Below are 13,830 nucleotides of genomic sequence, written 5' to 3' on the forward strand. Positions count from 1 at the left end.
TCATTTTATAATTTTACAGATACGTCATCATGGTGGCAATTTAAATTTTAAAACTGCGAAAAACACTGTAATCTAAAAAGCGAACTCAATTGACTTTTCTAACGGCCAATTTTGTCACGTTTCTGCTTCCAATTGCACTTTTGGGGAGATTCAATCAGACCCTGCCCCCATTCCACTTAACAGGAAGCTAATTACTCCTTATCACCACCACCTACACATTGTTACCAGCTGCTCTGCTGGGTGTATTAAGGACCAGTCTCTTGACATTCAGTGTCATCTGCGAATCAATCTGTTCCTGTTCGTTGGCCTTCCTTGACTGATCTTTGCCGTTGACGAATCCTGCTCAACCAAACTGCTGCTCTTTGGACTACTCGCGTTCTTCCTTTGCCTGTGTCTGCTGCCGGCTACTCCATTCTGATGATCCCAATTGAGAGTTGCACTACAGCAGGCCCAAAGGTCAGCTAGCTTTGAAGTTTGCTTTTGTTTCTCCTATCCCATTCCTGCCAAATTTAATGGTGTAGAAATTAAATTAAAAAAAAAGAGTGAAATTTGAGTACATTTGAATGAGCCATTCTACGGGAGTTGGACCGGATGGGATTTACTTTTTGCCTCCGGCTCGGATTTGGTATGGAATGGGGAAATTTTCCTCTCGGAACGGGAGGGAAAATCAACTCTCTCATACTCTACTTTGGATAAATAGGGTTAAGTAAGATTTAAGGAAAATGTCATGTTTGGTTAAGTTTTGATTTTTATCCTTAGCAGTGGTTCCCACAAATCTTTAAAAGGCCTTAAAAATGTGTGGAGTTTTTATGTTCTCCCCAGCCCTGCGTGGGTTTCCTCTGGGTTCGCCGATTTCCTCCCACATCCCGAGGACAAGCGTGGTAGGCTGGTTGGACACTGTAAACTGCCCCTAAGTATGAGTATGAGCGTTACTGGTTGTCTGTCTCCTCGTGCCCTGCGATCAACTGGGCCCCGCCTCATCACCAAAAGTCAGCTGGGATAGGCTTCGGCACCCCCGCGACCCTTGTGCTGATAAAGTGGTTCAGAAAATGAATGGAATTAAGATGCAGATTTTTATTCCAAATGATTCGACACAGACAGTTTAGCTAGCACCTGACGGCCGCCTAGTGGTTCGCAGGCAGGCGTGGGCTCGATTCCCACAGGTGGCGGTATGATTGTGAGTGTGGATGGTCATTTGTCTCTCTGTCTGTCCTACGGCTGACGGGCGACCAGTCTAGGGTGTAGTCTGGCTTTCGCCTTAAGTCAGGAAGGTTAGGCTCCAGCAACCCCTGCAACCTTTTTTCGAGGATGCGTGGTATGGAAGATGACTGAAAATGCACCAGACTGTAAGTCACTGATTGCTTTTGTAGGACACAAGATTTGTGAAAAGATGCTCTCTTGATAGATTGGAACGAAAACCTGCATCCATTGAAATGCTTTATTGGAGTTGGTAGTTTAGAAGTGAATTGCACGATGTGCCTACATCTATGAGACTTGCTGTATTCTGAGACTCAAATGTGTTCTAAAACATTAGCATAGCACAGTTATGCACATGCACAGTTAGTTCTTCTATGCACTAAGCATGAATCATGTTAAATGTTAATACATTTGAATTTAACTTTGTTGTTTTCTTTTTTTTAGTACCATTTGATGACATATAATTTTTACATTGCATATATGCCATATGCACTTGAACAAAAAAGACAGAGACTCGGACTTGATTCGCATGGAGTTGAGACTCATTTCCATTTGACTTGGGAAGCAATGATTTGAGACTTGACAAGCTGACTCAAATAATCTGAAGCAGACATATCCAGGCGCATAACAATTCCCAACTGGTGCCGGAGAGCTCAAGGACCGCCACCAAAAGCACCTCGGTCTCGGGGAGCCCGTTACAACAACAGTGAGTTTAGCTATTCAAAACTTCCATAAGCATACAAAACCTATTAAGGACAAAGGTGAGAAATTCAGCAAGTGGTTAACAACCAAAAATACATATACATTGTTGAACTTTGTCCGCTGTGTGAGCGTTATCTCGTTAATGCAATTACAATTTAGTTAAGAGCTAACTAGGGTTAGGGTTAGGGGGGTTTGATTTGATCCAGTCTGTTAGTTTCCTTCAGGCCTAAACAATGTCCCGTCTGTACCACGACACCGGAATCCTCACACTTTTTGAACATGCATATCTGATTCATACCTGTCAACCTCTGCCGATAACTGCCCTTATAAATGATTATGATTCCCCTTACAAACCCCCCAAAAACCTTACAAACACCGTACGACTCGTACAGTGTTTGTAAGGTTTTTGGGGGGTTTGTAAGGGGAATCATAATCATTTATAAGGGCAGTTATCAGCAGAGGTTGACAGGTATGCTGATTCAATTAACAATCGTTAAGGTCTCATCAGGTTCTAAGTGTGATGCCGACAGGCTGTCACAGCTGTTTGATAAGGCTTTCCTATGATGTTGAAGAGTTTCATTTCGGTGCTCTTTGTTGTTAATCACGTGTCTGAACTGCTCTACCACCAACCTTAGTGCCAAGAATCGCCCCCGGAAGATTGGCTCCTTCAACAAGGTAGATTGCGGGAGGTTGGCTCCTTGAAAAGTAGATCTTGGAGCAAAATAGTGTGAGCACTCCTGCGTTACATAGTAGGGTGTCTGTAGCAGGCTGACCAGATGGTTCTCTAATGACCTTTTACATTTTTAACTTGTGCTTTATTAAGCAGTAATGGTAACTTTATTTATTTTGGTCATTATCCATTCATTTTCTGTACCACCTATCCTCACAAGGGATCAAACTCTCAATCTCAGAACTGTGAGGCCAACCACTCGGCCACTCTTGGCTATGATTATTAAGTATTATTGTGATTGTGAAACACCACCACAGTAACACATCTATAGATTGCATGTATCTTGCCAAATTGGGCAATGTTTTAATTTTTGTTTTTGTTGAAGCAATATCTTGCGAGAACAGTTTTTCTTATTTTAGATTAGGGGAGAACGAGGTCGTTTAGCGGAAAACAAATATGAGATTTTACCTGTTTGAGAGTAATTGTTATTTTTTGGGACTGGGTCAGTGTGCCATATCTGATGTCCACTGATGGCAGTTTTCCTGGTTTGATGGGTCGAACAGTGCGGATGATCTGAACCTCCATGAGAAGAATATGAAACACTTTCTCCTGAAAAATAGAGATATGGAGTAGATTGGCACAATTGATCTGGCACTTGAATGTTCAAGAAGCAAACACTACTGTTTTGTTTAGAAAATACTGTAATGTCCAAAAATAAGGATAAGGAAATAGAGGAATAAAAGTTAGCCAGTGGCGGTCCGTGCATTTCCTAGTGACGCCTTCAGCAAAAATTATTTTATGGCTATAAAACCTCTACTGCAGCTACAACTGCGACACAAAAAATAATCAATAAATCAATGCACAAAAATGGGTAAAATCCACTTCCTAGCAGCATTTAATGAAAAAGTACAAATACTGGAGCTTTTTAGACATCAGAACCGGGCCCGGAGTATCATTTCCCCGGAAAAAAGACAGCGACGAACGTAGATACGTCCATATACGTCCATACGCAAAATAGCAAAAATTGCACTAAAATGGGGTAAAATCCACTTCCTAGCAGCATTTATTGATTAAATAAAAATACTGGAGCTTTTCAGACATTACAACTGGGCCAGGGGGGTTATTTTCCCGGGAAAAGACAACGACGAACGTCAATGGCGTACCGGCAAACATTGCCCTAAAATGGGGTAAAATCCAGCCGAAAACAGCATTTATTGATTAAAAACAAATACTGGAGCTTTTTAGACATCAGATCCAGGCCCGGAGTATCATTTCCCCGGAAAAAAGACAGCGATGAACGTCAATATGTCCATATACGTCCATACGCGAAACGGCAATATGTGCACTAAAAGGGGGTAAAATCCACTTCCTAGCAGCATTTATTGATTAAATACAGATACTGGAGTTTTTCAGACATTACAACCGGGCCAGGGGGTGATTTCCCCGGGAAAAGACAGCGATGGACGTCAATGGCGAAATGGCAAAAATTGCACTAAAATTGGGTAAATTCCACTTCCTAGCAGCATTTAGTGATTAATACAAATACTGGAGCTTTTCAGACATTACAACCGGGCCAGGGGGGTGATTTCCCCGGGAAAAGACAGCGATGGACGTCCATGGTGAACCGGCAAAAATTGCACTAAAATGGGGTAAAATCCACTTCCTAGCAGCATTTATTGATTAAATACAAACACTGGAGCTTCATTACCAACAGTGGAGCTTTTCAGATATTAGAACCGGGCCCGGACGACGACTTTCCCCGGGAATTTCATACAATTGAATTATCATTTAGGAATATAACCATATTTTACTCACCAAAAATCATTTTTAACTGTTCCTTCTTCCTTCTTTTCTATCGCCATCGAAGCTAATGCTGAAATTCGAGCCTGTCCTGTCGTATTTCTGGCATAATCCATCTTGAAAATGGCTTTAAATCAACACAACAATATGTTTGCTTGTGCAGCTCGCTCCAGATACAGTTTGTTAGCTCTGGCTAGTCCACTCTATCACTAGCCAATCATAGTTGGTGAAAGCGATGACGTATCCCTACGCCTGCGAGAAGGCAATGACATACCCCTACGCCTGCGAGAAGGCCTTGGTGTCACCAAATCGAATTCTGATTGGTTAAAGCAACAGTCTTATCGACGCTTGTTTAATGCAGCAGAGCCTGCAGAACTGATTGTGAAGGCCTTGAGGCAGATTTCTGACCCTGGCAACAAATAATGGCTGAAATATGATTGGTCATTTGTTTTCCTGCGTCGGCCATTGTGGGTGGAGTTTGCTAGCTGGCTGCTTCACTCTGGCTTTGGCCGGCCTACTCTATAGCTAGCCAATCATAGTTGGTGAAAGCAATGACATATCCCTAAGCCAGCGAGATGGCAATGCCTGCGAAAAAGCATTGTGGTGTTGCCAACTCGAAATCTGATTGGTTAAAAGCAACAGTCTTGTTTAATGCAGCAGAGCCCGCAAAACTGATTGTGAAGGCCTTGAGGCAGATTTCTGATCCTGGCAACAAACAATGGCTGAAATGTGATTGGTTAAATGCGTCAATATGAAAACACACATCTGGAAGCATTGTAACCAGGGGGGAAAGCAATAAAAGGAAGCTAACAGACAATTTGGAATTGCTTAATAAGTATTCATGGACAAAATATAATTAACATCAGTCTGTGATTCAGATATTTCTTAGACCAGCAGAGAAGGCCTTGAAAGCCCTGACGGCACACCACTGAAGTTAGCTTAGCTCATTTATTAAGGCAACATTTATGAACAACAATTACAAAGGGCTGTTGTCTTCTTCTTCTTCTTTTTTCACCTCAGGCGCCTGAGGATTACCCTCAGCAGCGCTAGAGCTGCCACTGGAACACGGATAAGTTCATCCAGGGAGTTGCCCAAGCCGCGATGGTAGCGTTCGGTCATTAAGGCCGGGCAGCGGAGCCATAAGTGTTCAGACGACTCTGTTTCCTCGTCGCACAGGCGGCAGCGATCCGAGTTGGATTTCCCCACAAGGTGGAGCCAACGGCGGAGCAGGGGGTGGTGTCCACTGCGGAAACGAATCAGGTCTGTGCGGTCTCCTTTCGATAGGGCAAGTTCTTCCTCTGTGACTTTTGTAGTGTAGGTCTGCAAAAGGCGGGGGTGGGAGAGGGGGGGGGGGGGGCGATCTTCACGTTGGATGATGGCACGTCTTGTGGCTGCGTCCGGGGGGGTATTGGTTTGGTCATCTAACGAGCCAAGTTTAGCTAGGGCATCAGCCAGGTCGTTTCCGCATATGTTGCAGTGGCCCGGGATCCACAGTAGCTGCAGTCGCTTAGGCGGAGGGAAAAGGGCGATGTCACCCTGAAGTCTCCGAATGGCGGGGTCTTGCGTATGGGGGTTTCCCATAGCTTGGACCAGCGATTTGCAGTCACTGAGGATAATTGATGTCTGCCAGTCTGCTGTTTCCCTCAGCCAGGAGAGTGCCTCGGTCAGTGCCACTTTTTCAGAGTGGTAGGAGCTGCTGCGGCTGCCAGTGGCACCATGCCATTGGTGGATGATTGCACTCTCCTTAATGACGACAAAACCTGCACCACCGTCCGCAGTGCCTTCTTTGGTGGATCCATCTGTGAAGATCTGTAGGTCCGGTTTACCCATGCTTCTGATGAGCTCTTCTGCCTTATCTCTTTGGGTGATGGTCGGCATGTGTTTAGAGACTGCGGTAAAGGCGGTTTGGATGGGGGGGTAATAGCCAGGGTGGGCAGGGATGGGAAGAGTATGTGCAAGGGGTATGGAGTTCGAGAGCGGTAAGACGGGGAAGGGTCGATGATCGCCAGTCTGGCTTCTTTTGCAAACGCATTTTAACGTTTTCATGGAGGAGGCGGTGTCGGGGATCAGAAGGAGGCAGCTGGTTCCAGGCATCCGCCTTAAGAAGTGCTTGTAACTTGAGGCGGGATGAGAGGCGTGTGAGATGTGCCTCATGTAGGACTGCTTTGGTGGGGGTAGACCTGAGGTGGTGAGTTATGGCGCGGGCTGCTTCCAGTTGGGCGGTTTCAAGGGATTTGAGGTGAGTTTGGGCCAGCCAGGGGGCCCATGCCGGTGCTGCGTACTCCGCAAGACTTCTCTGGGTGGCAATATACACTGTTCTAAGGTCGTTTGGTTGCCAACCCCAGGATGTGCCACTGAGTTTGCGGAGGAGGTTCGTTCTTTTGGACATGGTTTGGCGGACTTTTTTCGCTTGCTCTGCAAACGTGAGTTGTCGGTCAAAAGATACGCCAAGAAAAGTGGGGGTGGGGTTATGCTTGAGGGTGGCGCCATTTATTAAGATCTTTGGTTGCCATTTGGCCTCAGCGGAGTCCAGGCTAAAAAATGACGCCTCACACTTGGTGGTGTTAAGGTTTAGGTGTGCCTCGGAACTCCACCTCCAGACTTTTTCAACCTCCGCTTGAAGTCTGCTTTCCACCTCCTCTTTGTTCCTACCCCGACAAGCAAGAGCCAGATCGTCTGCATAGGCGCTGACCAGGGTGGAGTCGTTGAACTTGTCGAGGAGGTCATTAATGTAGATGATGAATAAGAGGGGTGACAGGACCGAGCCTTGGGGGAGCCCTTCTTTGAAGGTTCTGCTCCTGCCGGTGGTATTGTTGATCCTGACCCTGGCTGTGCGATTTGTGAGCCAGTTGGCGATCCATCTGATGAAGCGGTAGGGGACCCCCAGGTCTGCCATTTTTTGTAAGAGACCTGTTCTCCATACCTGGTCGAATGCCTTGCTGAAGTCAAAGAATGTTGCAAGCGTGCGTTGCCGTTGAGTCGACTGGAAGCCATCAGAGATGAACTGCGACAGTCGCAGGGCCTGGTCCGTCGTGCTTCTTCCCTTTCGAAAACCGGCTTGCCAGTGGCTGAGAAGCTGTTTATCTTCCAACCACCAGGCGAGACGGTTCACGATGAGCCTTTCCATTGTTTTGCTAAGCGTAGAAGTGAGGGCGATGGGTCTGTAGTTCCCAACGTCCTTTGGTGACTTCCCTTTTTTGAGGAAAGGGATGATGGTGGCCACTCGCCAAGCTTGTGGACACCAGCCCTCTAGCCAGCTGGTGTTGACGATATGGAGTAGTTCGGGAAGGATGTTTGCCGGAAGATTTTTTAGAAGGTCCGGGGCTATGTCGTCGGGTCCAGCTGCCTTACCCGCTTTAAGTTGGGACAGCGCTGTCTGCAGTTCAGCATCGGTGAACGGGAGCTCGAGGACTTGTCGCGGTGAGCCGAGCAGTCTGCGGGTAGCTGTACGTAGAGAACGCACTGCTCGTCTGCTCCGCTTGTCACTCTTGCGTCCGCTGACCGAGGCATATTCCCTGATAAATGCTGTTGCTTTGGCTCGGTCACTCACGTACTCCTTGTTCTTGTAGACCAGGGACTCGCCAGATTGTTGTGTTTTGGTGCCTGAGAGGGATTTTACTAAGGACCAGGCTTGTCCCGTAGATCTTGTCTCGGCGATCTTGGTGAGGTGTAAGCGCCATGCAACACAACCACCCCCCAAGGGCTGTTGTTGAGTGTCGCCCTCCGCTCACCATGTCACAGTCCTGCCGCCCGGTTCTGAATCCGTCACTTTACAAGTCCTAAACTCCTTTTAAAGGCGACTCACAAGCTGTATTTTCCAGACAATAAGTCATTTCTTTTAATAGTTTGGCTGGATCTGCGACTTATTCTCCAGTGCGACTTTTCTAACTTTTATTTTTTTACTCATACCACCGAACGGCTTGTAAAAAGGTGTTTTAGGCAAAAACTGTTATGTTACATGAACAGATAGCTATTTTCTCTGTTGTCCTCTTTTATTATTAATTTAACATATTATGTTTGCTATTGGTTTCTGATGAATTAAAAAAACACCCCAACTCCACCCAAAAAATAAAATTCATACTCCAGTGCGACATAAATATTTTTTTCCCTTTCATTGTGCATTCTTTCATAGTGCCACTTATAGTGTAAAAAATATGCATATCAATAGGTGTGACTGAAATCTGGCGATATGATTTGTAACACGATTCAAAGGTCAAGATCCGATTCACTCCTGTTACTACACTTTAAGAGGATTATTGCGATTCACTTTGGAAATTCAAAACTGACATACATGTACATTTATAACAATTTATTGATGAAACCTTATTCAGGGGCAGCACGACAGATGAGTAGTTAGCGCGCCGGCCTCACAGTTCTAGGGTCCTGGGTTTGAACCCAAGTCGGTCCTACTGTGTGGAGTTTGCAAGTTCTCCCTGGGCTAGTGTGGGTACTCCGTTTATTTTCCCACGTTCCAAAAACATTCATGGTAGGCTGGTCGAACACTCTAAATTGCCCCTAGGTATGAGTGTGAGCGTGATTGGTTGTGCGTCTCCTCGTGCCCTGCAATTGGCTGGCTAACAATTCAAGGTGTCCCACGCCCCGTGCCCGAAGTCAGCTGAGATAAGCTCCAGCACCCCCCAACCCTTATGAGCAATGTTCCCTCTAAGGTGCGCGAATTTGCAATTGCGCACTCCTCTTGTGTTGTACGCACACAACAAACATGCAGCGCACAAAATCCAACCAGAATTGTAAACAAAATAAACACATTACAATTTTTATGTGCCATTTTGCAACACAATTTAGAGAGTGGCAGCCTGTCACTGATAAACGACAACAAATTTCGGATACAATTATGACTAACACTGTGTCCAACCAATGATATGATGCGATTCACGTCACATGTTTACTTCCGCGGCATGAGTAAATGTTAACAACATTGATTGTCTGCGTTAGTTACGGACAGTGGCGGTCCGTGAATTTTCTAGTGACGCCTTCAGCTATCGGAATCAATCCAACCCTCAAAAACTATTTTATGGCTATAAAACCTCTACTGCAGCTACAGCTGGAACACAAAAAATCATCAATAGTAACCTCATACATTTGAAATATTATTTAGGAATATAGCCATATTTTACTCACCTAAAATCTTTTTTAACTGTACACAATATCCATCCTCTTTTCTTTCCTCCTTTTCTATCGCCATCGAAGCTAATGCTGAAAGTCGAGCCTGTCCTGTCGTATTTCTGGCATAGTCCGTCTTGAAAATGGCTTTAAATCAACACAACAATATATTTGTCGTATTTCCGGCATACGTTTTTATTCGATTTAGTGCTGAAAATATTCGTTCCCGGTTGTGACAGGCTTGCTTGCTTGACCGCCCTTTCTTAATGATGTCCATTTTTTTCTGGATAAGTCCGTCTGGAAAATGGCTTTGCCAGCAAATCTGCAACCAAATCCATTTGTTTTCCTGCGTCGGCCATTGTGGGTGGAGTTTGCTAGCTGGCTGCCTCACTCTGGCTTTGGCCGGCCTACTCTATAGCTAGCCAATCATAGTTGGTGAAAGCAATAATAATAATAATCGGACATAGGCCCTGTCGTCATTATCAACAACACAAAACAGCCTACTTGTCATCACACGCAGAAACTGCGTGTGACGAAATTGGTGGTGCTTCTCCATAAGCTGCGTTTACTCGGCAAAAGACCTAAATAAGTGCAAGTTACGGACTTGTAATTTGAATGACATATGACAATGACATATCCTAAGCCAGCGAGATGGCAATGCCTGCGAAAAAGCATTGTGGTGTTGCCAACTCGAAATCTGATTGGTTAAAAGCAACAGTCTTGTTTAATGCAGCAGAGCCCGCAAAACTGATTGTGAAGGCCTTGAGGCAGATTTCTGATCCTGGCAACAAACAATGGCTGAAATGTGATTGGTTAAATGCTTCAATATGAAAACACACATCTGGAAGCAGTGCAACCAGGGGGAAAAGCAATGAAAGGAAGCTAACAGACCATTTGGAATAATAAGTATTGATGGACAAAATATAATATATGATTCAGATATTTCTTAGGCCAGCAGAAAAGGCCTTGAAGGCCCTGACGGCCCGCCACTGTGCAGCTTGCTCCAGATACAGTTTGGTAGCTCTGGCTAGTCCACGCTATCACTAGCCAATCATCGTGTGCGGTCGTTTGGTCGCCGGTCATTTGGTCGCGGTCTTTTGGTCGCGGTTTAGTCGAAGCAAATTCACAGATGGTGTTTTTATTGAAGCAGTAAAACTTACAAATTCTAGCAACCTTCATTCTCTCTGGGAGAAATAAGAGCACTCATTTAACACATCGGCTGCTGCCATCAACTGTCATAAGTTTTACTGCTTCAATAAAAACACCATCTGTTAATTTGCTTTGTCTTCTTTTTAATAAATTGACAGTAGATGGCAGCAGCCGATCATTTGGGCAACCAAACCGGGACCAAAAGACCGCCGACCAAAAAGACCGGCGACCAAACGTCCGGGCGACCAAAAGACCACGACCAAAAGACCGTGTACGCCAATCATAGTTGGTGAAAGTGATGACGTATCCCTACGCCTGCGAGAAGGCAATGACGTATCCCTGCGCCTACAAGAAGGCCTTGTTGTCACCAAATCGAATTCCGATTGGTTAAAGCAACAGTCTTATCGACGCATGTTTAATGCAGCAGAGCCTGCAGAACTGATTGTGAAGGCCTTGAGGCAGATTTCTGACCCTGGCAACAAATAATGGCTTTCATATTAAATGCTTCAATATGAAAACACACATCTGGAAGCAGTGCAACCAGGGGGAAACGCAATGAAAGGAAGCTAACAGACAATTTGGAATTATTTAATAAGTATTCATGGACAAAATATAATTAACATCAGTCTGTGATTCAGATATTTCTTAGGCCAGCAGGGAAGGCCTTGAAGGCCCTGATGGCACACCACTGGTTACGCATTATCCATGTGTTTTGCAGGTTAGCATATAGCTAACGGTTCATTGGAGCTGCTGCCAACCCTTTATAATGGCCAAAGTAAAAAAAAAATGCGTTTAAGATGGAATGGCTGTCGGAGTATGAGCAGTGAAATTGGGTGAGAAAGGTCTCCTCTGCAAAAGTTGTAAGCGAGTTTTCCGATGGAAAAATATTGCATATCAATGGAAGCTTCGACTATCTCAAGTGACATATTCAGTAGTCATTTGAATGAGAATGAGAAGGGCAGACGTGAAAATTAAGGTAAAATTTAAGTCAGATTAGTGCATATTCTAGTGACATTTATTAAGATGTTTATTATGACTAGATCATTTAAGGGTAGTAGATATGCACCTGCTTTTGGTAGGTGTGTTACTGGTGTGTGCCCATAGCGTGATTTTATGATGTTGCGCATACTGGACCTCAGTGTGCTCAGGGAGGTTGTCTGTATGCCCAGACATAGGAAAAATTAGGGAACATTGCCTGCAACAATACATCATTCCATCCTGCCTGAAATCTGCCACCATTATCCCTGTCCCTAAATAGCCAACCATTGATAGCCTGAATGACTATAGGCCTGTTGCACTCACGCCTGTGATCATGAAGTGCCTTGAAAAGTTGGTCGCCCGCCATATCAGATTACAATCCCTACCTCAGTTTACCCTCACCAGTTTGCTTATAGAGCAAACAGGTCCACTGAGGATAGCTCTACACATAGCTCTACACACAGCACTGAGCCACCTGGAGCACCATGGGAATTAAGTGAGGATGCTTTTCATTGACTTTAGCTCAGTCTTCAACACTATAATACCGGACATTCTGGCTGACAAACTCTCCCACCTTGGACTATTCTCTTTCAGTTGCTGCTGGATTAAGAACTTCTTAACCAACCGTCCACAAACTGTTAGACTTGGTCCCACCTCTCTTCCTCCATTACACTGAGCACTGGCTCCCCTCAAGGTTGTGTACTGAGTCCTCTTCTATACTCCCTGTACACATTCGACTGTACACCGATCCACCACTCTAACTCCATCATCAAATTTGCCAATGACACCACTGTGGTCGGACTCATCTCAGGAGCGATGAGTCTGCCTACAGAGATGAGGTCAACAAACTGTCTTCGTGGTGATTGCTGAACAATCTCACACTGAACACCACAAAAACTAAAGAAATAATCCTGGACTTTCGCAAACACAGCATAGATCTGGCCCCACTCCTCATAAATGGAGTGTGTAGACAGGGTCCAGCCCTTTAAATTCCTGGGGTCCACGTCACGGATAAGCTCTCCTGGTCTACAAACACCACGGCAGTAGTGAAGAAGGCCCAGAATCGACTCCATTTCCTGAAGGTACTAAGGAGTAACAATTTGGACACTAAGCTTCTGGTAACCTTCTATAGAGCCACTGTGGAGAGCATCCTGGCATACTGCATCACAGTGTGGTACAATGGAAGCACGGCAGCAGACAAAAATGCCATACAGAGAGTGATTAACACTGCCCAGAAGATCGTCGGCTGCTCTCTGCCCTCACTGGAAGACATTGCCAGCCATCGTTACCTCAGCAGAGCCAGGAACATTGTCGGGGACCCATACTACCCTGGTCACAACCTGTTCCAGCTGCTGCCCTCTGCCAGACGCTACAGGTCTCACAAAGTACGGACAAATAGGCTTAAGGACAGTTTTTCCCACATCCATCAGGACTCTAAACTTGCGGTAGCACGACACACAATCCCTTCTGTGTAATAACTTTGGAGTGAGGTAACATGAAAGACGTTGGGCGGTGATCTGCCTCCTACTGGCTGACTGAAGTTAAGTGAGGAGACAGTGAGAGTTAAGTGATCCGCTCGGGGGTGATGCGATGTATTCATCATGGCAGAATGCTAACGAGTCTGAAATTATCACTTATTTGGGCCTTTTGCCGGGAAAGCGCACCTTATGGAGAAGCACTACCAATTTCGTCATACGCAGCTGGGTATGATGACACTTAGGCTTTTGTTGAGTCAATGATGATGACAAAGCCTATGTCCGATTATTATTATTATTGTTACAAACCCTAGTTGTGGGGTTGTCTTGGTTGACACGCCTCTGCAACATCATGTGGACATTGGAGACAGTGCCTCTGGATTGGCAAACTGCGGTCGTGTTTCCCTTTTTTTAAAAGGGCGACCGGAGGGTGTGTTCCAATTATCGGGGAATCACACTCCTCAGCTTCTTCAGGTTTTTGTCCTGGCTGTGGAACAGTGGATCAGCTCTACACCCTCAGGGGGGTACTCCAGGGTCCATCGGAGTTCGCCCAACCAGTATACTTGTGCTTTGTAGACTTGGAGAAGGCGTTTGACCGTGTCCCCAGGGGAGTCTGGTGATGGGTTCTCCGGGAGTACGCGCTTCCGGAACCCCTGATATGCGGGGTCTGGTCCCTTTATGACCAGTGGCAGAGTCTGGCAGCAAGTTGGATCCGTTTCCAGTGGGGGTTGGACTCCA

The 13,830-nt window shown here is 45.5% G+C and overlaps 1 protein-coding gene across 2 annotated transcripts in view; it reads right to left on the reverse strand.

Annotated features, from left to right (window-relative positions):
* myo15b (myosin XVB) overlaps nt 1–13,830 on the reverse strand; it is a 184,074-nt gene that overhangs the window by 2,049 nt on the left and 168,195 nt on the right. For both annotated transcript variants that reach the window (XM_077625198.1, XM_077625197.1), the window contains one exon: nt 3,038–3,178. In XM_077625198.1, the coding sequence (XP_077481324.1) occupies nt 3,073–3,178 (106 nt within the window). In that variant the 3' untranslated portion in view covers nt 3,038–3,072. The remainder of the gene's footprint in view (nt 1–3,037; nt 3,179–13,830) is intronic.

This window comes from Stigmatopora argus, chromosome 18, assembly GCF_051989625.1.
Source record: "Stigmatopora argus isolate UIUO_Sarg chromosome 18, RoL_Sarg_1.0, whole genome shotgun sequence".
Taxonomy (NCBI): domain Eukaryota; kingdom Metazoa; phylum Chordata; class Actinopteri; order Syngnathiformes; family Syngnathidae; genus Stigmatopora; species Stigmatopora argus.